This window comes from Hyla sarda, chromosome 12 (genome assembly GCF_029499605.1).
Source record: "Hyla sarda isolate aHylSar1 chromosome 12, aHylSar1.hap1, whole genome shotgun sequence".
NCBI lineage: Eukaryota > Metazoa > Chordata > Amphibia > Anura > Hylidae > Hyla > Hyla sarda.
Window position 1 is genome coordinate 56333226 of NC_079200.1, and position 22434 is coordinate 56355659.

Below are 22434 nucleotides of genomic sequence, written 5' to 3' on the forward strand. Positions count from 1 at the left end.
GACAGTGAGATTATCAGTTTGTACACAAGCAGTAGAAGAAACCAACACCAACAGTAAATAGAAACCCTAGAATGAGTCTGGCCTGTTGAGGACAAGTGAAGCACATTCAGAAGGGCCAGTAGATATTCCAAGTCCAGAAAAAAAGAACTGGGTGAAAGCGGGGTTCCTCAATGAACTTTGCGAGAAAAGGATTTTACTGGTAAAAATCAAATTTTCTTGCTCCATTGTGGGACACAGAAGGACATGTGTCGTCAAAAAGTAGTCTCAGAGAGAGGGAACAAGAACATTAGGGATCCTTTCTGCATAGAGGAAGAAGCCAACAGATGGATGGTAGTCAGCCATGAGTGGGGCAGAAAAAAGTCTATGCCCAGAGTGCATACAATGTGGAGGAAAACCAAGCAGACGACATGGCAACAGAGACCTGGAGGAACGCACATCTCCTGCAGTACCAAGATGAGTACATCTTTAGGAGGAGGAAGCCATGTGTAAATCATGTAAAGGGGCTGAAAGAGGAAGCCTAAAGGGGTGTAAAGGGGTAGAACTGTGTCTACAATAGACACATAATGATAAATTCCCCCCTATAAGTGTAGGTTACTGAATGTCTTCTTCCCAAACAGTATTATGGGCCCTTTTTATCTTAGCCCATTGGGGACGAAGCCCATTATGACCTTAAACCCTTGGGGACAGAGGGTTTTTCAGTTTTTTGCACTTTCGTTTTTTCCTCCTTACCATTACAAAAATCAGAACCCTTTTATTTTGCACCTGAAAATCCATATGATGGTTTATTTTTTGCGCCACCAATTCTACTTTGTAATGACATTAGTCATTTTACACAAAAATCTACGGCAAAACGGAAAAAAAAATCATTGTGACAAAATTGAAGAAAAAATGCTTTTGTAACTTTTGGGGGCTTCTGTTTCTACGCAGTAATTTTTTCAGTAAAAAAGACACACTCTCTCTATTCTGTAGGTCCATACGATTAAAATGATACCCTACTTATATAGGTTTGATTTTGTTGTACTTCTGGAAAAAAAATCATAACTACATGCACGAAAATGTATACGTTTAAAATTGTCATCTTCTGACCCTTATAACTTTTTTATTTTTCCATGTACAGGGCAGTATGAGCGCTCATTATTTGTGCTGTGATCTAAGGTTTTTACAGTGAACCATAACACCCCACAGGTAACCGACGAATTTTTACTAAAGTTGGATGTGAAAATGAAAAATTTTATATTTTTTTTCACTAAAACAATGGTGTTACCCTAAATGAAAAATAAAATTTTTCCTTTTCATGGACCACTGTTCCAAAAATCTGTCAAGACACCTGTGGGGTGTAACTGCTCACTGTACCCCTTATTACATTATATTAAAAAAAATGTATTAAGGGTATAATACAAGGGGATACAGGAAATAAAAAAAGGGGGGGGGGGGTAAATAAAAAGAAAGGTAGGTGGGGGGCATGGATCAATGCATGGAAGGTACAGCGACACATATAATCCGACACAAAAATGTGAGTGAACAGGCAGTCCTTAAAGCAAATGTAGCGGAACCCAGCAAGTCTATGCAGTCCATCAGTTCAATTATATGTGAGATAATTGAAAGAGAAGCGAGAAAGAAAATAAATAAAATCTCGGCCATTACTCCCCACCAAAAACAAGTGAACAACCAAAATCAGAAAAAAGGAGGGGGGTTAAAGAAGAACACAGCAGACCATAGGCATAAGAGAAAGGAGTAGAAAGGTAGGCAAGGGGAAAATCAAGGAGGAGAGACCAAAGAAGGCCCTTATTACATTATGTGAGGGGTTTAGTTTCGGAAAGGGGGTCACATGTGGGTGGGGGGCACTGTTCTGACACCATGAGGTTTTTGTAAATGCACATGGCCTTCAATTCCAGCCAAATTCTCTCTCCTAAAGCCCAATGGCGCTCCTTCTCTTCTGAGCCCTGTAGTGCAACCGCAAAGCACTTTACATCCACATATGGGGTATTTCCTTACTCAGAAGAAATGGGGTTACAAATTTTTGGGGGGCTTTTTTTTCCTATTACCCCTTTTGAAAATGAAAACTTTGAGGTGACATCAGCATTTTAGTGAAAAAAAAATAAAACATTTTATTTTCATGTCCAACTTTAACGAAAATTTGTCAAACACCTGTGGGGTTTTAAGGCTCACTGTACCCCTTGTTACGTTCCATGAGGGGTGTAGTTTTCAAAATGGGGTCAAATGTGTTTTAATTTTTTTTTGCGTTTATGTCAGAAAAGCAGCCACCCCTGTGCAAATCACAGGTTTAGGCCTCAAGTGTACATGGTGCGCCCGCAGACCACTTTACATCCACATATAGGGTATTTCCGAACTCGGGAGAAATTGTGTTACAAATTTTGGGGGTCTTTTTTTCCTTTTACCTCTTATGAAAACAAAAAGTATGGGGCAACACCAGCATGTTAATGTAAAAAATTATACATTTTTTTAGACTATCATGCTGGTGTAGACCCACACTTTACCTTTTCAGGGGTAAAAGGAGAAAAAATTTGTAGCGCAATTTCTCCCGAGTACGGAAATACCCCACTAAACTGTTGCCTTGAAATATGATAGGGCTAAGGAGCGAGAGCGCGCCATGCGCATTTGAGGCCTAAGTTAGGGATTTGCATAGAGGCGGACCCGGATGCAAGCATGGCGCTTGCCTTCGCCTCCAAAAAATACCCTACAGCAGTGTATCCCAAACAGTGTGCCTCCAGCTGTTGCAAAACTATCAGCATGCCTGGACAGTCAATTGCTTTTTGGCAATGCTGGGAGTTGTTGTTTTGCAACAGCAGGAGGCTCCATTTAGGAAACAGTGCCGTATGAGACGTTTTTCAATTTTATTGGGGAGAGGGGTTGGGGGGGGGGGGGAACTATGTAAGGGGTATATATGTATGTAGTGTTTTACTTTTTATTTTATTTTAGTGTAGTTTTGTGGTTTTAGGGTACATTCACACTGGCGGGAGTTTACAGCGAGTTTCCCACTGGGAGCATTGAGCTGTGGCAGGAAATTTGCCGCAGTATAAACTTGCAGTGGGAAACTCACTGTAAACCCCCGTGCCTGTGTGAATGTAACCTGTTGCAAAACTACAACTCCCAGCATGCACCGACAGACCATGCATGCTTGGAGTTGTAGTTTTACCACAGCTGGAGGCACACTGGTGGGGAAACACCTAGTTAGGGTATGTTATCTAACTCAGTGTTTCCCCATCAGAGTGTCTCCAGCTGTAGCAAAACTACAACTCCCAACATGCAAGGACAGCTGAAGGGCATGCTTGGAGTTGTAGATATGCAACAGCTGGAGGGGCACAGTTTGGAGACCACTGTTTAGTGGTCTCCAAACTGTTGCCCTACAGAGGTTTCAAAACTACAAATCCCAGACTGTCCAGGCATTCTGGGAGTTGTAGTTCATCAACATCTGAAATGCCACTTGTTGCAGAACTACAACGCCCAGCATGCCTGGACAGTCTGGGCATGCTGAGAATTGTAGTTTTGCAGCATCTGGAGGGCCCCAGTTTGAAGACCACTGTATAGTAGGCTGTCTGGGCATGCTGGGAGTTGTAGTTTTGAAACTTCTAGGGGGCCACAGTTGAAGTTGACTGTGGCCCGCCCACACCTTCCCCGACAGTCACATCTGCTGTCCCGCTGCTGCCGCCGGTCACATCCGCCACTGGTAACGCTCACCGTCACTGCCACCACCAAGTCCGGGCAGCCATCGCCACGGTAACCCCGCTCTGCCCGGACTTCCAGGGACAGGCAGACCGGGGGATCATGACGTTTGACCAACCCCCCCGCCTCCTGCCATTGGTCGGTCAGTCTTGACTGACGATTGGCTGGGGATAGGAGGAGTGGCACCCCTGCCACCTCGCTCCTATCGTTCAGGATAGTCAGGGTTGTTTCTGAAAGCTACGATCATCCCAATTTTCCGGGCGATCGGGTGACATGATCGGCCGGAAAAAGCTGTGATTCGCCGGTCAGAATTGACCGGTGAATCACAGCGATCACCGACAGGTCATCCCGTTCCGATCACCGCCCCATGTGCGGCAGTGAACGGAATTCTCATGGGCGTACAGGTACGCCCTTGGTCCTTAAGTACCAGGGAGCAGGGGCGTACCTGTATGCCCTTAGTCCCCAACAGGATAAAACAGCCATTTTTAGTTTAAAAAATGGTCTGAAAGTGCCCATATTTGTTGCTGTTGAGATTTAGATTGAATTTAACAGTAAAAATAGATTTAATTTTATGGTTGTCATTCTGATATGAGGACGAGATAAGAGGTATGGATATAAGGATAGGATATGTGAATGGGATAAGAAGTCAAAATATGATGAGATATGAGGGCGGGATATAAGGACAAGATATTAGGTCTGGATATAAGGACAGGGTATGAGGTCAGGATATGAGGAGATGCAAGGAAGGGATATGAGGACGCAATATGAAGATGGGATATGAGGACGGGATATGAAGATATGAGGACAAGAGAGTCATTGTTGTGTTTCTTCTCCCACAAGATTTAGGTAGGAAAACCGGGCAACGCTGGGTACTTAGAAAGTAAATAAATAAAACACCTGTTTTCTGAACACTTAAATTAATGCTCAAAATACAGTGTGTAAACATTGCCTAACATGGAGTATTTGAGCAAAAACATACTGAGGTAATTAAACCATGTATATGTCAAAGCTGTACCTGTTGGTCATGGTGCTCATGTAGCTGGAACTGAGTAACATGTAATTCAGACAGACATTTATGGCTAAATTCATAGATCCCGGATTTGTCATCTGGTTTACACAAATACACAGCAATTATGCAGATTTGACTTATGAAAAATGTGAAATTTGAGGTGAAAAAGCAGCACAATCTGGATTTGGATTTTGCTGTGAAATCACCGCTGATTCTTCCATGATGTGTGTACCTTGTCTATATGTTTGGTGTGAATCTTCACTAGAACGTAAAATAAAAAGATACAGGTTGCCACCTACAGGTATAATGTGCATGTGACACACAGGATATTCTGTATCGGTAAAAGAAAATTACAGATTGATATGGGGGTGAGGTACATGATCAATGTCCTATTTACAGCATTACAATACACTCTTTTGCAGTGTTATTACACTAGCTGGAGAAGTGGTGGAAATTTTCACTGTATGATGTATAATATACTGTATAAAGTTCTGTGAAGGAGACAAATATTCCCCATGGAAATTACCATTTCTTTCAGCAGTCGTTCCTGAACTGCCTTCATATTTTCCTTCAGAGTGTTTATCTAAAGAAATACAACCAAATAATTCATTATTAACAAGAATTAAAAAAATCATAGGGAAATCTGTAATTTTAAACACAATAATCACAGTTACAGAAATGTTCTTTCTTAGAAGCATTGCTAAAGACACACATAGAGACACCAAAAATTCTTGCTTTGACCTGCACCATAGTTCCCCCAAGTTTACTATGTGTAAATAAGGTCTTATAGAGGTTCCTACGGAGGTTGTCAAATCCCCTGCAACTCCTTTCAGATTGGAAGTGGCAAGGTGAACATCCTCTTGTCCAGCTCTTGTTGATGTTGTCTTGGAAAGCCTGAGCCAACCACGTAGTCCAGAGGTTTGCTGCAGGGGAATGTACTATAACAGCTCAAATCCTCCACTAAGGCAATCCCTTTTAACATTTCACTTACTTCAGAGTTGAAAATCTTTTCCTCAAAGTCTGTGCTGTTAGAAACATTCATTTCAAATGAAGACTTCAGACAGTGAATCCTAAAATGTTAAAAGGACCAAAATGCCAATGACAATACTTACAGAAAGATCACTAGTTTAGAATGCAGATGTTACTTCCTATACATATCTGTGTATGACAATGATAATTGTGTATGAATAATAATAGACAATAGATATGAATAATAATAGATCCAGAATTTAATGTTTGAGGAGAAAAGCTGCTGGCCAGCTGTTTTGTCAACATCTCTCTCTCTCTCTCAATAGCCCGACTCAGCCTCGGATAAGCAGTCACAACTAAATCCATGAGTGCACCAACATTAATTTTCCACCTAATGTTTGGGCAATTCAATTAAAGGGGTACTGCGGTGGAAAACATTTATAATTTTTTTTAAATCAACTGGTGCCAGAAAGTTAACCAGATTTGTAAATTACTTCTACTAAAAATTGTTAATCCTTTCAGTACCTTTAGCAGCTGTATGCTACAGAGGAAATTCTTTTCTTTTTGAATTTCTTTTTTGTCTTGTCCACAGTGCTCTCTGCTGTCCAGAACAGCATAGATTTTCTATGGGGATTTTCTCCTGCTCTGGACAGTTCCTGATACGGACATCAGGTGTCAGCAGAGAGCACTGTGGACAAGACAAAAATGAAATTCAAAAATAATCCTTTCAGTACCTTTTAGCAGCTGTATGCTACAAAGGAAATTCTTTCTTTTTGAATTTCATTTTTGTCTTGTCCACAGTGCTCTCTGCCGACACCTGATGCCCATATCAGGAACTGTCCAGAGCAGGAGAAAATCCCCATAGCAAACCTATGCTGCTCTGGGCAGCAGAGAGAACTGTGGACAAGACCAAAAAGAAATTCATAAAGAAAAGAATTCCCTCTGTAGCATACAGCTGCTAAAAAGTATATATAAAAAATATTTAATAGAAGTCATTTACAAATCTGTTTAACTTTCTGGTACCCCCTTTAACTACTTAAGGACCAAGGGCGTACAGGTACGTCTTTGCTCCCTGGTACTTAAGGACCAAGGGCGTACCAGCAGGCACCCCGTGCAAATGCTCACACCGGCAATTTGCGCCTATTCCAGGTCATACGGGTCTATCGTGATCCGGAAAATAAGGGGGATCAGGGTTGTCCAAGACACCCACGATCCCCCTGAAGGGATAGGAGTGAGGTGGCAGGGGTGCCACCCCTCTTATCCCTGCTATTGGTCGTCTAGTAGCAATACTGCCAATAGCAGATCGCGTGCCCTCCCACAATAGGCCGGGCAGAACGGGGAAACCTACAGAGGACCGGCGCCGAAGGCCCACTTACCCATCGGCGACGGCAGCTGGCGGCGATCAGCGATGTTGTGCGGCTGGCTCCCTGGATCCTACGGAAGCCGGTGAGTTGCCTAGCAACATCTGGAGGGCTACAGTTTGAGACCACTATACAGTGGTCTCTAAACTGTAGCCCTCCAGATGTTGAAAAACTACAACTCCCAGCATTCCCAGACAGCTGTTTGCTGTGTGGGCATGCTGGGATTTGTATTTGCGTACCTCCAACTGTTGCATAACTACATCTCCCAGCATGCCCTTCGGCGATCAGTACATGCTGGGAGTTGTAGTTTTGCAACAGCTGGAGGCACACTGGTTAGGTAACAGAACCTAACTGAAGGTTTTCCAACCAGTGTACCTCCAGCTGTTGCAAAAGTACAACTCCCAGCATGCACGGTCTGTCAGTACATGCTGGGAGTTGTAGTTTTTAAACAGCTGGAGGTTTGCCCCCCCATGTGAACGTACAGGGTACATTCACTCGGGCAGGTTTACAGTAAGTTTCCTGCTTCAAGTATGAGCTGCGGCAAATTTTTCGCCGCAGCGCAAACTCCTAGGGGGAAACTCACTGTAAACCTCAGCCCGTGTTAATGTACCCTAAAAACACTACACTACACTAACACATAATAAAGGGTAAAACACTACATATACAGCCCCTTACACTCCCCCTCCCCCCCATAAAAATGAAAAATTTATTGTACGGCAGTGTTTCCGAAACGGAGCCTCCAGCTGTTGCAATACAACAACTCCCAGCATTTCCGGACAGCCACTGACTCTCCAGGCATGCTGAAGGCACCCTGTTTGGGAATCACTGGCAAAGAATAACCCTATGTCCACCCCTATGCAATCCCTGATTTAGTCCTCAAATGCGCATGGCGCTCTCTCACTTTGGAGCCCTGTCGCATTTCAAGGAAACAGTTTAGGGCCACATATGGGGTATTTCCGTACTCGGGAGAAATTGCACTACAAATTTTGGGGGGCTTTTTCTCCTTTTACCCCTTATGAAAAGGAAAAGTTGGGGGCTACTCCAGCCTGTTAGTGTAAAAAAAGAAAACATTTTACACTAACATGCTGGTGTTGCCTCATACTTTTTATTTTCACAAGAGGTAAAAGGAAAAAAGGACCCCCAAAATTTGTAAGGCAATTTCTCCTGAGTACAGAAATACCCCATATGTGGGCATAAAATGCTCTGTGGAAGCACAACAAGGCTCAGGAGTGAGAGCGCACCATATACATTTGAGTCCTAAATTGGTGATTTGCACAGGGGTGGCTGATTTTACAGCGGTTCTGACATAAGCGCAAAAAAATAAATACCCACATGTGACCCCATTTTGGAAACTACACCCCTCATGTAATTTATTAAAGGGGTACTCCGGCGCTTAGACATCTTATCCCCTATCCAAAGGATCAGCTGTCACGCCCCCTCCCATAGGCTTGCATTGAGGGGGCGGAGCGTGACATCACACGGGGGCGAACACATTTTCGTTAAAGTTGGATGGGAAAATGAAAAAAAAAAATGTTCACTAAGATGCTGGTGTTACCCAAAATTTTTCATTTTCACAAGGGAATATAGGAAAAAAGCCCCCCAAAATTTGCAACCCCATTTCTTCTGAGTAAGAACATACCCCATATGTGGATGTAAAGTGCTCTGCGGGTGCACTACAATGCTCAGAAGAGAAGGAGCGCCATTGGGCTTTTGAAGAGAAAATTTGTCCGGAATTGAAGGCCACGTGTGTTTACAAAACCACCATAGTGTCAGAACAATGGCCCCCGCCCCCCCACATGTGACCCTATTTTGGAAACTACACCCCTCATGTAATGTATTAAAGGGGTACTCCGGCGCTTAGACATCTTATCCCCTATCCAAAGGATCAGCTGTCACGCCCCCTCCCATAGGCTTGCATTGAGGGGGCGGAGCGTGACATCACATGGGGACGGAGCCGTGACGTCACACTGCTCCAGCCCCGTGATCTACAGTAATCAGACCCAGAGAGAGCACGCTCCGGGGGCTGATTCTAACGGGGTGCGGTGTGCAAGATCACGGGGGTCCCCAACGGCGGGACCCCCGCGATCAGGCTTCTTATCCCCTATCCTTTTGATGTCTAAGCGCCGGAATACCCCTTTAAGGGGTGCAGTGAGCATTTACACCCCACAGGTGTCTGACAGATTTTTGGAACAGTGGTCCGTGAAAATGAAAAATTTTATTTTTCATTTGCTCAGCTTACTGTTCCAAAGATCTGTCAAATGCCAGTGGGGTGTAAATGCTCACTGCACCCTTAATAAATTCTGTAAGGGGTGTAGTTTCCAAAATGGGGTGGGGGGGGGGTCCACTGTTCTGGCACCACGGGGGGCTTTGTAAACGCACATGGCCCCTGACTTCCATTCCAAACAAATTCTCTTTCCAAAAGCTCAATGGCGCTCCTTCTCTTGACGTCCACACATGGGGTATTTCCATACTCAGAAGAAATGGGGTTTTAAATTTTGGAGGTAATTTTCTCCTATTACCCCTTTTAAAAATGAAAAATAAAATTTTTCATTTACACATCCAACTTTAAGTAAAAGTCATGAAATACCTGTGATGTGTTAAGGCTCACTGTACCCCTTGTTACGTTCCTTGAGGGGTGTAGTTTCTAAAATAGTAGCCTTCTCTTCTGAGCATTGTAGTTCGCCTGCAGAGCATTTTACATTCTAACACGGGGTATTTCCACACTCAGAAGAGATGGGGTTATAAATTTTGGGGGGCATTTTCTCCCATTACCCTTTATAAAAATGGTAAATTGGGGGAAAAAACTGCACTTTAGTAAAAAAATATTTTTTTTTTCATTTACACATCCGACTTTAATGAAAAGTCATCAAACACCTGTGGGGTGTTAAGGCTCACTGGACCCCTTGTTACATGCCTTGAGGGGTGTAGTTTCCAAAATGGTATGCCATGTGGGGGGGGTTTCTGCTGTTCTGGCACCATAGGGGCTTCCTAAATGTGATATGCCCCCCAAAAACCATTTCAGAAAAACTGACTCTCCAAAATCCCATTGTCGCTCCTGGGTCTACAAGAACATGCAAGTGTAAAAAATTAAGATTTCGAAATTTCTCCTTCACTTTGCTACTATTCCTGTGAAACACCTAAAAGGTTAAAGGGGTATTCCAGGCAAAACCTTTTTTTATATCTATCAACTGGCTCCGGAAAGTTAAACAGATTTGTAAATTACTTCTATTAAAAAATCTTAATTCTTCCAATAGTTATTAGCTTCTGAAGTTTTCTGTCTAACTGCTCAATGATGCTGTCACGTCCCGGGAGCTGTGCATGATGGGAGAATATCCCCATAGGAACTGCACAGCTCCCGGGACGTGTGTCATCAGAGAGCAGTTAGACAGAAAACAACAATTCAACTTCAGAAGCTAATAAATATTGGAAGGATTAAGATTTTTTAATAGAAGTAATTTACAAATTTGTTTGACTTTCCGGAGCCAGTTGTTATATAAAAAAAAGTTTTGGCCTGGAATACCCCTTTAACATTAGGGTTAACTTTGAGGGCTGCAGTTTTTATAATGGGGTCATTTATGGGGTATTTCTAATATGAAGGCCTTCAAATCCACTTCAAACCTGAACTGGTCCATAAAAAATTCCCATTTTAAAAATGTTGTGAAAAATTGGAAAATTGCTGCTGAACTTTGAAGCCCTCTGATGTCTTCCAAAAGTAAAAACATGTAAACTTTATGATGCAAACATAAAGTAGACATATTGTATGTGTGAATCAAAATACAATTTATTTGGAATGTCTATTTTCCTTACAAGCAGAGAGCTTCAAAGTTAGAAAAATGCTAAATTTTCTATTTTTTTTTCATCAAAATTTGGAATTTTTCACCAAGACATGATGCAAGTATCGACAAAATTTTACGACTAACATTAAGTAGAATATGTCACGAAAAAACAATCTCGGAATCAGAATGAAAGGTAGAAGCATCCCAGAGTTATTAATGCTTAAAGTGACAGTGGTCAGATGTGCAAAAAACACTCTGGTCCTACAGTGAAAATTGGCCTGGTCCTTAAGGGGTTAAAGATGTGTTTTTTTTTTTTTTTTTTTTCTTGAAGAGATATTTGCTGTAGATAATCTGCCCTATAGTTCCACAGATCAATGATGAACCCCATAATTCTGTATTTATCCACACACAAAAAAGCCAAAAAGATTAATATATGGATCTGAGTGTTTTCATTTGCATACAACTAAGACTTACCAGTGAAATGATAATAATAACTGCTAGGACTGACTTTGTAGGTTTGCACGCAGACTTACCTTCTCTGCTCATTCTTGTGATACAAGCTTAAGACTTGTGTCTGCTGTCTCCAGAAATTCTGAAAGCACAAATGAAGGACAAGAAGCTGCTGATAGTAATCTGAGGTCTCATATTATCTTTCTACTAAGTACATGGACAAAGGTGGATAAGGGATGAGGGCGATGAAAGTGACAGAGATGGATTTGTTTTTGCACTTGACAGCCGATGAGATGTGAACGTGTTTATCTGTAATCTTAGATTATCTATTGTAAGCGTAAAGAGGAAATTAATACTCTTAACATTCATGGATGGAGAAGTGGATTTTAACTATTTTTTTTTACCACAAATTCCTTTTCCATCTGCTTCAAGGCTTGGGAATCTTTTTCAAAACCCTCAATCTCTTCCAGTATTGTCTGATGGAACTTTTCCAGACGCATTATTCTATATTAGAGAGGATACATTTAGTAATAATTAACACCTGAGATGCTGCTTAAGAAAAAGTCTCAAGTACAGACCTGCATTCTCGGACTTGATCATCTACTAAGGTCATGTGTTTCTGGACTGACTTGAGGGACTGCTTTGTAAAGAATTCCATTTTTCGAGAGCGATTCTGAAATAATTACAAAATAAAATATTTAATCTGTTACTGAAAATATGTTGAGTCATGTGATGGACACAAAGATGCACAAAACACAGCTTTCATATCAAATGTAAGGGTATGTTCACGCATAGTGAATTTGCTGCAGATTGTTTTAAAGGAGTAGTGTAGTTAAAGATAACTTATCCCCTGTCCAAAGAATAGGGGATAAGTTATAGACCGAGGGGGGTCTGAACGCTGAGACCCCCCCACGTTCACCTGAACAGGGCCCGGCAGTCTGCACACTGCACGAAGTGGCAGCCGACACGCCACCTCCACGTATCCAGAAGAGATACATGAAGAAGGCTTGTTGGCTGCGACTTCCTGCGGGAGTCGGAACAGCCGCTTCCGGCAGACTGCCGGGGCCCCACTCAGGAGAACGCGGGGGGCCCAGCGAGGTCGGATACCCCCCCCCCGCGATCTATAACTTATCACCTAATCTTTGCAGTATTTTCCACTGCACTACTCCTTTAAGCATTTTTGGATAGAAAAGCTGCAGGGGCATAACTACAATTTGTGGGGCCCCATAGCAAAACATCTAAATGGGCCCCCTCCTGATTTTGGGACCCTACTTAGCAAATATTAAGCCCCCCTCCCCTTTTTTTTTTTTCAGCCACTTTCTGTACTATGTCTCAGCGCAGCAAAACAAACTCTAAAGGGACCGGTGTGGAACTCGAATCAGCTGCACACCACCAACCACTGCCAGGCAAGCGAAGTTGGAGCTCACTATGCTCTGGCTTTGGAGGCCTGGCAGGGGATTTCTGATGTGCTGCTGGATCAAGTTCTACTGCGTTCCCTTAATAAGAGTAAGTTCTGCTGCACAAACTGGAATACACTGAACACATTGTTCTGTTGGTGGGTTTGTATGTAGCCCAAATAAGTTAGCCCAAATCGTATGTGTCCAGAGTACTCTTTGAAATCTGCAGCATGGCAGTACTTTCTGTAGATTTTCATAGCAGACTTCCCCCTTTAGAAAGCATTGGGTGAAAACTGCATCAAAACCTATTTGCTGCAGAAATTAGTAGCTGATTCTTAAAGGGGTTATCCACCATAAGGTGATTTTAGTATGTACCTGGCAGACAGTAATGGACATGTTTAGGAAGGATCTGCGCTTGTATTGGGGCTAAATGGCTATGTTGTGAGATTACCATAATACTGTGGCTAGCTTTTTGTGAACTGATATTTATTGTTTGACTTTTCTTTTTTTGACTACAAATCCCATCATTCCATTTTCCTCCCTCCCACACATCAGCCACTCCACCCATTGAAACATAAATGAGCTGCATCCATTCAAATCAGTGTGGTGTTCAATCAGAGTGCCTACAGCTGTTGCATTAGTTGCAGATTGATCTCTCTCCCACCAAGCGATCGCTCCACCCATTGAAGCAGACAAGCTCCCTGTCATCAGCTGACTAGTGAGTCAGGTCTCGGCTGCATTGGAAGCTGGGAAAAATCCGAGACAACAGTCATTTTGTATGCTGTTAAAAATAAATATTGGGGTGAAAATCACATAATAATTGTGAGAAAACCGTCACACACAGGTACATACACTAAATTATGAACTACACTAACTTTACGGCCCCTATAGCATAGTCAAATAAAATAAAATCCTGGAATACCCCTTTAAGGCTATATTCACGAGGCAGAATTTTGGCAGAATGTCCGGCCAGAAAATTTCTTATGGATATTCGGCAGACAGGACTGCTCAGAAATGCACTGTCTCCATTGACGACAAGTTAATTCATTTTATGGAGGCTGAAATTTTTATTTCTGTGCAAAATGTTTCCAGTGTTGAAATTCTTCCTTGTGTACGGTGCAGCAGAATCATACTGCAAACAATTTATCAGTCACATATTAACAATTTTTCAATTTATCTGGAGCCCTTTTAAATGGTCTTTATCCAGTTAAAGTAAACCATGAGGGTCCCTATTTAACCTGTTAAGGACCCAGGGTGTACCTGTACGTCCTGAGTCCGCTCCCGATCTATAACGCAGGGCCACTCCGTCATAGCGGGTCAGGCACAGCCTCTAACAATGGCCGGGACCCTTGGCTAATAGCGCGGGGCATTGATCTCGGTGCTGCGCGCTATTAACCCTTTAGACGCGGCGTTCAAAGTTGAATGCCGCATCTAAAATGAAAGTGAAACCATGCCGGTTAGCTCAGTGGGCTGTTCTGGATAGCCGCGGCGAAATCGCGGCATCCCGAACAGCTTACAGGACAGCTGGAGGATCCCTACCTGCCTCCTCTCTGTCCGATCGCGGAATGACTGCTCAGTGCCTGAGATCCAGGCATGAGCAGTCAAGTGGCAGAATCATCGATCAGTGGTTTCTTATGGGAAACCAGTGATCAATGTAAAAGATCAGTGTGTGCAGTGTTATAGGTCCCTATGGGAGCTATAACACTGCAAAAAAAAAAGGGGAAAAAAAAGGGGAAAAAAAAGGGAATAAAGATCATTTAACCCCTCCCCTAATAAAAGTGTGAATCACCCCCCTTTTCCCATAAAAAAAAACAAAAAACTGTAAATAAAAATAAAAATATGTGGTATCACCACGTGCGGAAATGTCTGAGTTATAAAAATATATTGTTGATTAAACTGCACGATCAATGGCGTCCTATCAATGCAAAAATGGTACCGCTAAAAACTTCAGATTACGGCGCAAAAAATTAGCCCCCATATGCAGAAAAATTAAAAAGTTATAGGGGTCAGAAGATGACAATTTTAAACATATACATTTTCCTGCATGTAGTTTTGATTTTTTCCAGAAGTACGACAAAATCAAACCTATATAATTAAGGTATCATTTTAACCGTATGGACCTACAAAATAAAGATAAAGTGTCATTTTTACCGAAAAATGTACTGTGTACTGACTGACGTCCTTACAAAGTAGAATTGGTGGCGCAAAAAATAAGCCATCATATGGATTTTTAGGTGAAAAAATGAAAGAGTTATGATTTTTTAAAAGTAAGAAGGAAAAAACGAAAATGCAAAAAAGGAAAACCCCCGGGTCCTTAAGGGGTTAATGATAGCAAGCAGAGCTCTTAAAAGCGAAGCTGACCTGACACAGAAAGTATATTGGAAATTATTATTTTTTCATTATACAAAGAATAAACTTTATGGCCAAATAAGAACAGGAGATTTATCAAAACCTGTGCAGAGGAAAAGTTGCTGAGTAGCCCATAGCAACCAATCAGATCGCTTCTTTCATTTTTGATAAAGCCTCTGAAAAATGAAAGAAGCCATCTGATTGGTTGCTATGGGCAACTCAGCAACTTATCCTCTGGACAGGTTTTGATAAATCTCCCCCATAAACTGTATACAACATCTTCATCCCTGTATGGAAACCCAGTCACAGTCTTGCTAGTGGATCTTCCTGATACAATTACACAATTGTGTTCATGGAAATATGCAAATACTTGTTATTTACATTTGCCATTCTAATCAATAGGGTATGTTTAATTACAGTAGCACTTTCATTACTTGATTACAAAACACCTACAGATACTCTGGGCAACTCTGTATGTGAATCCTTAGCCTGGCAGGGAAAGTGTTACATGAGGCCTATGTTTTTAGCCTGTCAATCATTAAGTGTGGGGACTGTCTGTACTGATGCAAAATGTAACAGTATAGACAGGGAATTCCCTAAGGGCATTTCTCGCTTAATTAAAACAATAGGCCATAAATTTACATACTTATTCTCTGGGAGAGATTGCAATTCCAATCCCTATAAATAGACACACGCACATTTAGATATATATTGCATTAATGTGACGCATCCACTCAATATGAAGTTATTGAGGCATGCATGTCAGTAATAGATCATATTGTTCAGTACTCTGTAATCCATTGTTCTCCCTCTGATAACGTCAGTATAACATGCAACCTATCCTTGCAGGCAGTGAACCCTGCTTTGGTTTACAGTAACAGTCTGAGCTCTGTGGGTACAATGTAAGATGCTGCCAGTTTATTCAAAGTTGTAGTACTGGCTCTGAACCAGAATTGTTTTTCTGATTTAACAGCCTGTTCCTTTTGGCAGTAAACCTTGAAAGTGCTTGGGACCCACTAAAAGCCACTGTCACAAGAGCTCTCTCTGCAGTAATAATACCTTCTCCACCCTGCCGGGTACAAACAGATAATTCTGTGCCTTGTTTCAATGACGCATACCAAGGTTTCCTCTCAGTGACATAGTGAACTCAATAAACATCTTGAGAATCTCAGGGCACAGAACATAAAGTGACAATGATAAATTTGCAGCATCTTGTTCATTGCTGAGAAAACAGGATTTTGTGAGTACTGACCATAAAAAAAAAAATAAAAAAAAAATATTTTTCTTGTCAAGTTCATTGGGGGAGCAAGAAAAACATTTGGTATAGGTTGCTGCAACTAGGAGGTGACACCAAGCCTCCCGCACAGACTATACCCCCATATAGACACTGAGCTAATTCATTTGTATAAAGCAGTAGGAGTAATGTGAAAACATAGAACCCAATTACTACACCATGTAAGACTAACATAAATATAATAAAATCACCAATTATTATAAAAAAATTAAAAAAATACTAATAGAATAGAATTGTAATTCGGACAGGTGGGTGGGTCTTGCTGGATCCAATGACGAACTTCCAGTGCACACAACAATGCCTGGCTTATATAGACCAACAGGGTCTCCACAAGGGACTCTCCACCAATCAGATGATTCACGGTTGAGCTGACCACAGCTTGAGTCAGGTATCTGGGAATAACAGTAAGAAAACAACAGCACAGAAGACAAAGGGGCATTACCTATGACACTGATACCCAAATAGTCTTGGGTTCATGTTTCCATGCTCCCCCATGTGTGATGTGCTGGGGTTCTTACAGTGATATAGCTAATAAGTAATAATCTAGAACAGTTTTTTTCGATTCAGGGTGCCTCCAGCTGTTGTAAAAATACAACTTCTGGCATGCCTTGACAGCATTTGTATCACTTTGGCACACCAGTTGGGAAACACTGATCTAGAAAGAAAAGGAACCCAACCAAAGAAAAGCAGATAAATGGCAAATAAAAAGAGAGTGGGTGAGTACTCACAAAATCCTTTTCTTGTTCTTGTCACTGGGGGACACAGAAGACTTTGGGACATTCCAAAGCAGTCCCCAGGAGTGAGAACATAAATGCACAGTATAGCTGGCCATCTAACTACTGCTGTCTACGGAGGCGCAAAAAATGGCAACGATGGAGAGGAGTGCACCACACAAGAGCAGGTGTAGAGAGTAGACTAGGTAGTGGTTGTTACACCCCTGTGGAAAGCAATGGCACGCTTGCTTGCCACTTAACCAGTGGAAAGACAACACCCACCTCTGAAAGGTGGTGAAAATTTGTCCTGGGATGGAATGAACCGACCTACACAATTAGGAGGGACCTAAGTAGAGAAGTGCAGAAAAAACTGACACCCATAACAGTGATGTGCCTAAGAAGCCTGGGAGAGAGATTCTGAAGAAGGAGACGACAGCCTGACCAAGACATGGGCTGAGGACCCATGATAAAAAAAAGTCAAATACGAAAACCCGGGGGGGGCGGGCCGGGGGGGGGATGTGAAATGTAAAAATGCTTGTCATGGTGGAACCTGACAGAGGAGTACTGGCGCTCTTGTCCCTCATTCCTTCTTAAACATAGGGTGTCAACGGTGCAGTGAGGTCCACACCATTCGCCCTCTCAGGGAGTTGGGAAACAGGATTGTCTTTGTTTCCCACCAAGAGGGAGAGAAACAGAAAAAAAAATAACAAATAAAAAGAGCAAAAACCTGCAGAAAATGCAGAAGTGTCTTTCCTCTAAAGGCACTAAAACTTATTAGTTCAGTGTCTACAGGAGGGGAGGAGCTAACACTTTTATTGGATAAGTGTCACCTCCTTGTGGCAACAGCCTATATGCAAGGTCCTCTGTGTACTCCATTGACACAAACAAGAAAGTAAAACCACTTAGATGCCTAAAAATAACTCAAGGTTATGCATTAAAAAAAATAAAAAAATGCAAATCTCTATTCTAATATAGGTGCTGCTGAAATGACATGGTCATTTTATGGTATTATTTTGGTGTACAGTACTTCAGTCCTTTCTTATTGAGGTGGACATGACAGAAAAACAATTACGAAGTGGAAAATCACCCACCTGAATCAGGTGGCCATGAAGTGGCAAGTAGGCTTATACAGTTTGATCAAAATGTATACTAACTATCTGATGCTAGTTATTGAGATTGTTCTCAAAAGCAATAGATCAACGTATAACATGTGGAGGTGCAGCCATGTCTTTCTTAATTTGTGGTACATTCGGTACATGCAGTAGATAGGCATGTCTTTTACATGGCTTAATCATTGTGTGGCCAGGGCTGGTCAAACAATCCATAAATCAATTATACTGCCTTCCTTTACCATTGTTGTTTGCCACACATCCTTTCACAGGAAAAGATGTGTGGCCGACCAACAATGACTTTTACGGCTGCCTGAACCTAGATATAGGAAAGAGATAGCAGACTCCTAGTTATGTGTGTGCTGTACTTATAAGGTGAGTGCTCCCCTTTTCTTTACCTGCTTCACAACATAGTGGTTAACATTCTTCTATATATGCGCACATACACAGCAGTCATCTCTCAGTGCTCCAAATAGATATACAGCACATCATTTTTATTAACACGTTTAGCTGATAAATCTACTTTTAAAACACTCCCCTATATAATTCTAAATACAATTAGTATTGTAACTCTGTATAATACCTTACCCCTAGAGCAGCATATGCGACCTGCCAGATCCACTTTGAATGTACAGGGTGGGCCATTTATATGGATACACCTTAATAAAATGGGAATGGCTGGTGATATTAACTTCCTGTTTGTGGCACATTAGTATATGTGAGGGGGGGAAACATTTCTAAATGGGTGGTGACCATGGCAGCCATTTTGAAGTCGGCCATTTTGAATTCAACTTTTGTTTTTTCAATAGGAAGAGGATCATGTGACACATCAAACCTATTGGGAATTATTGGAAATTTCACAAGAAAAACAATACATATACTATATACTACATATACTAATGTGCCACAAACAGGAAGTTAATATCACGAACCATTCCCTTTTTTATTAAGGTATATCCATATAAATGGCCCACCCTGTATTATTTGAAATGCTGAAAAGTAAATCCATTCTTCTGAATACAGCTTTAGGATAAGCCCATGATACAGGGGTTAATCGCTCACTTCATAGAGCAAAAAAAAAAATAATAAAACACACACACACACAAAATACCTGAATTTTTCTGGTAAACTCATTGCTGATTTGCTTGCACATCATGCCAACATCAGAACTGCTCCCATCCCAGGTGTCTGTGGCCGCTGTGGAGGCGTTATTCTCAGAAACATTGGATAGATGCTCTGAGGCAAAAGACAAGATAAAACACCATAATTCTGTAATATATTACAGAGACATTAGCTATACTTTTGCCAGGTGACCTGCTTCATCACTTTTATTCTGGGGGGATCCAGCATGTCTGTGTATTGCATAAACAACATGTTGACTTCAATGCAAATTATAAGGTGATCAATACAGATCACGACATCTGCGGCAATACGGGCATTTGAATGGATAATCAGATCACCCATGGCAAGGCCCCAGGGATCTGATCATCCAAGATGGAGGTCCCCTCACCTGCCTCCGCCGCTCTCCCGTGTCTTCTTTTGTGGTCTGACATTGAGCAGACCAGAGTTCTGTATCTGCATTCTAAGATGTAGATAGTCCCCTAAGGGGACATAAAAGTGTAAGAAAAAATTTAAAAATAAATTGTGAAAAAGCCCCTCCCCCAATAAAATGTAAATGCCCCCCTTATCCCATTTTATACCAAAAAGCATAAAAAAAATAAATGAATTAATAAGCATATTTAGTACCACGCGTGTGTAAATGTCAAAAACTATCAGATTATAATATTAATGATCCCTACGGTGAACAGCGCAAACATTTTAAAAAGAAGCCCAAAATCGCTGCCTTTTTGTCAAATCACAGTCCAAAAAAAATTATTAACAGGGATTGAAAAGGGATTGCATATACGCAAAAGATGGTACCGATAAAAACAACAGATCACAGCACAAAAAATTAGCTCTCATACAGCTCCGTATACGGAACAATTAGAAATATACAGTCATGGCCGTAAATGTTGGCACCCCTGAAATTTTTCAAGAAAATGAAGTATTTCTCACAGAAAAGGATTGCAGTAACACATGTTTTGCTATACACGTTTATTCCCTTTGTGTGTATTGGAACTAAACCAAAAAAGGGAGGAAAAAAAGCAAATTGGACATAATGTCACACCAAACTCCAAAAATGAGCTGGACAAAATTATTGGCCCCCTTTCAAAATTGTGGAAAAATAAGATTGTTTCAAGCATGTGATGCTCCGTTAAACTCTCCTGGGGGCAAGTAACAGGTGTGGGCAATATAAATATCACACCTGAAAGCAGATAAAAAGGAGAGACGTTCACTCAGTCTTTGCATTGTGTGTCTGTGTGTGCCACACTAAGCATGGACAACAGAAAGAGGAGAAGAGAACTGTCTGAGGACTTGAGAACCAAAATTGTGGAAAAATATCAACAATCTCAAGGTTACAAGTCCATCTCCAGAGATCTAGATTTGCCTTTGTCCACAGTCTGGCACTGTAGCTAATCTCCCTGGGCATGGACGGAAGAGAAAAAGATGATGGATAAGCAGCCCCAAACAAGTTCCAAAGATATTCAAGCTGTCCTGCAGGCTCAGGGAGCATCAGTGTCAGCGCGAACTATCCGTCAATATTTAAACGAAAGGAAATGCTATGGCAGGAGACCCAGGAGGACCCCACTGCTGACACAGAGACATAGAAAAGCAAGACTACATTTTGCCAAAATGAACTTGAGTAAGCAAAATCCTTCTAGGAAAACAGTGAAAGAGTTTAATCATGTATGGGACAGGCATATATCCTTCATATAAGATAGGGCCAGGGACTATTCATAGTATTCAGACTATATTATTGGACAGACTAGATGGGCCAAATGGTTCTTATCTGCATGTCTGTTTCAATGTTTCACACAAAAATGCCCCAAATTTGCAATGGACAAGAAAAGAGAAGGCATCACTAACCTTTACTTCAAAATTACATCAAAACAATCTTTTTTCATAGGGACACTTCCATCAAAGAATTTTAGAACAGTTATTATTCATTTTTGCAGTTTTTTTTTAATTTCAGCATTTCTATGCAATTAAGAATGAAATACAAAGCATAAATACGTCACATGTACATAAAGGATTGGGCTGCACGTGCAGAATTGTCAAATCTAACTCCTTTAACGGTCTGAAGGTTTGTGGAGTGGTCTCCATAGGGTTTAGATACCTAATGGGTTTTCCTTTTTTTTTAATAAAGTGTAGCAGATAGCGACAGCAATATACTATAATTTTATTATATGTACAATGGAGGGGTCTGACCTCTGGAACTCCATCAATCCTGAGAATGATGGGAGTACAATACTGATGTAGAGTCCCCTTCTGGGGTTTTCCCTGCACAGTAGGGTCAAGCCATAAAGCTATGCAGAGAACTGTAGCCATCCACATTTACTTGAAAGGGGTTGTGCTACTGTCTTCTGCGGAGTGGCCAATGCTCATGGACAAAGTGGTGAAGTGACACAACACTATTGCATTCCTTTATTCGAGTGTTCATAAATGTTCTCCCGATCTTGGAGATTGAGATAGGAATAACCATTTAAAGGGGTTATCCAGGAAAAAACTTTTTATATATATATCAACTGGCTCCAGAAAGTTAAACAGATTTGTAAATTACTTCTATTAAAAAATCTTAATCCTTTCAGTACTTATGAGCTTCTGAAGTTGAGTTGTTCTTTTCTGTCTAAGTGCTCTTTGATGACACGTGTCTCGGGAACCGCCCGGTTTAGAAGAGGTTCGCTATGGGGATTTTCTTCTAAACTGGGTGGTTCCCGAGACACGTATCATCAGAGAACACTTAGACAGAAAAGAACAACTCAACTTCAGAAGCTCATAAGTACTGAAAGGATTAAGATTTTTTTTTTTTTTTTTAAATCAGATATTTTTATTAAGGTTTGAAATTATAACACATTTAAACAGCAACATACAGTGCCCAACAACTTCCCGCCCCCCCCCCCCCCCCCCACAGAACAAATCCATCTCAACCCACCCCCACATAAACTCCTCAGCCCTTAATAGCATGAAAGTATCAATACCCATGCAAAAGCACACCATCAGCCAGTTCCCAGCAGGTCACACAAACTCCAACCTCCACACATAGCACGAGGGCAAGCACATCCACAAGTCACCACCTCCACAGCTCACAAGCCATCCCCATAGCACATAACTACATACCAACGGCACACCTCCCCTTAAGTGGCCCTCACAGGGGGATCAAACCTCCGTACCCAGGGACCCCAGATACCATCAAATTTTTTATCCGCTTTGCGTTTGACATAG

The 22434-nt window shown here is 41.5% G+C and overlaps 1 protein-coding gene across 9 annotated transcripts in view; it reads right to left on the reverse strand.

Moving 5' to 3' along the window:
• SYCP2 (synaptonemal complex protein 2) overlaps positions 1-22434 on the reverse strand; it is a 266941-nt gene that overhangs the window by 591 nt on the left and 243916 nt on the right. For all 9 annotated transcript variants that reach the window (XM_056548745.1, XM_056548746.1, XM_056548744.1 and 6 more), the window contains 6 exons: positions 19223-19347; positions 11828-11922; positions 11654-11753; positions 11333-11391; positions 5685-5763; positions 5220-5276 (listed from right to left, as the gene is read on the reverse strand). In XM_056548745.1, coding sequence (XP_056404720.1) covers positions 5220-5276; positions 5685-5763; positions 11333-11391; positions 11654-11753; positions 11828-11922; positions 19223-19347 — 515 coding nt within the window. The remainder of the gene's footprint in view (positions 1-5219; positions 5277-5684; positions 5764-11332; positions 11392-11653; positions 11754-11827; positions 11923-19222; positions 19348-22434) is intronic.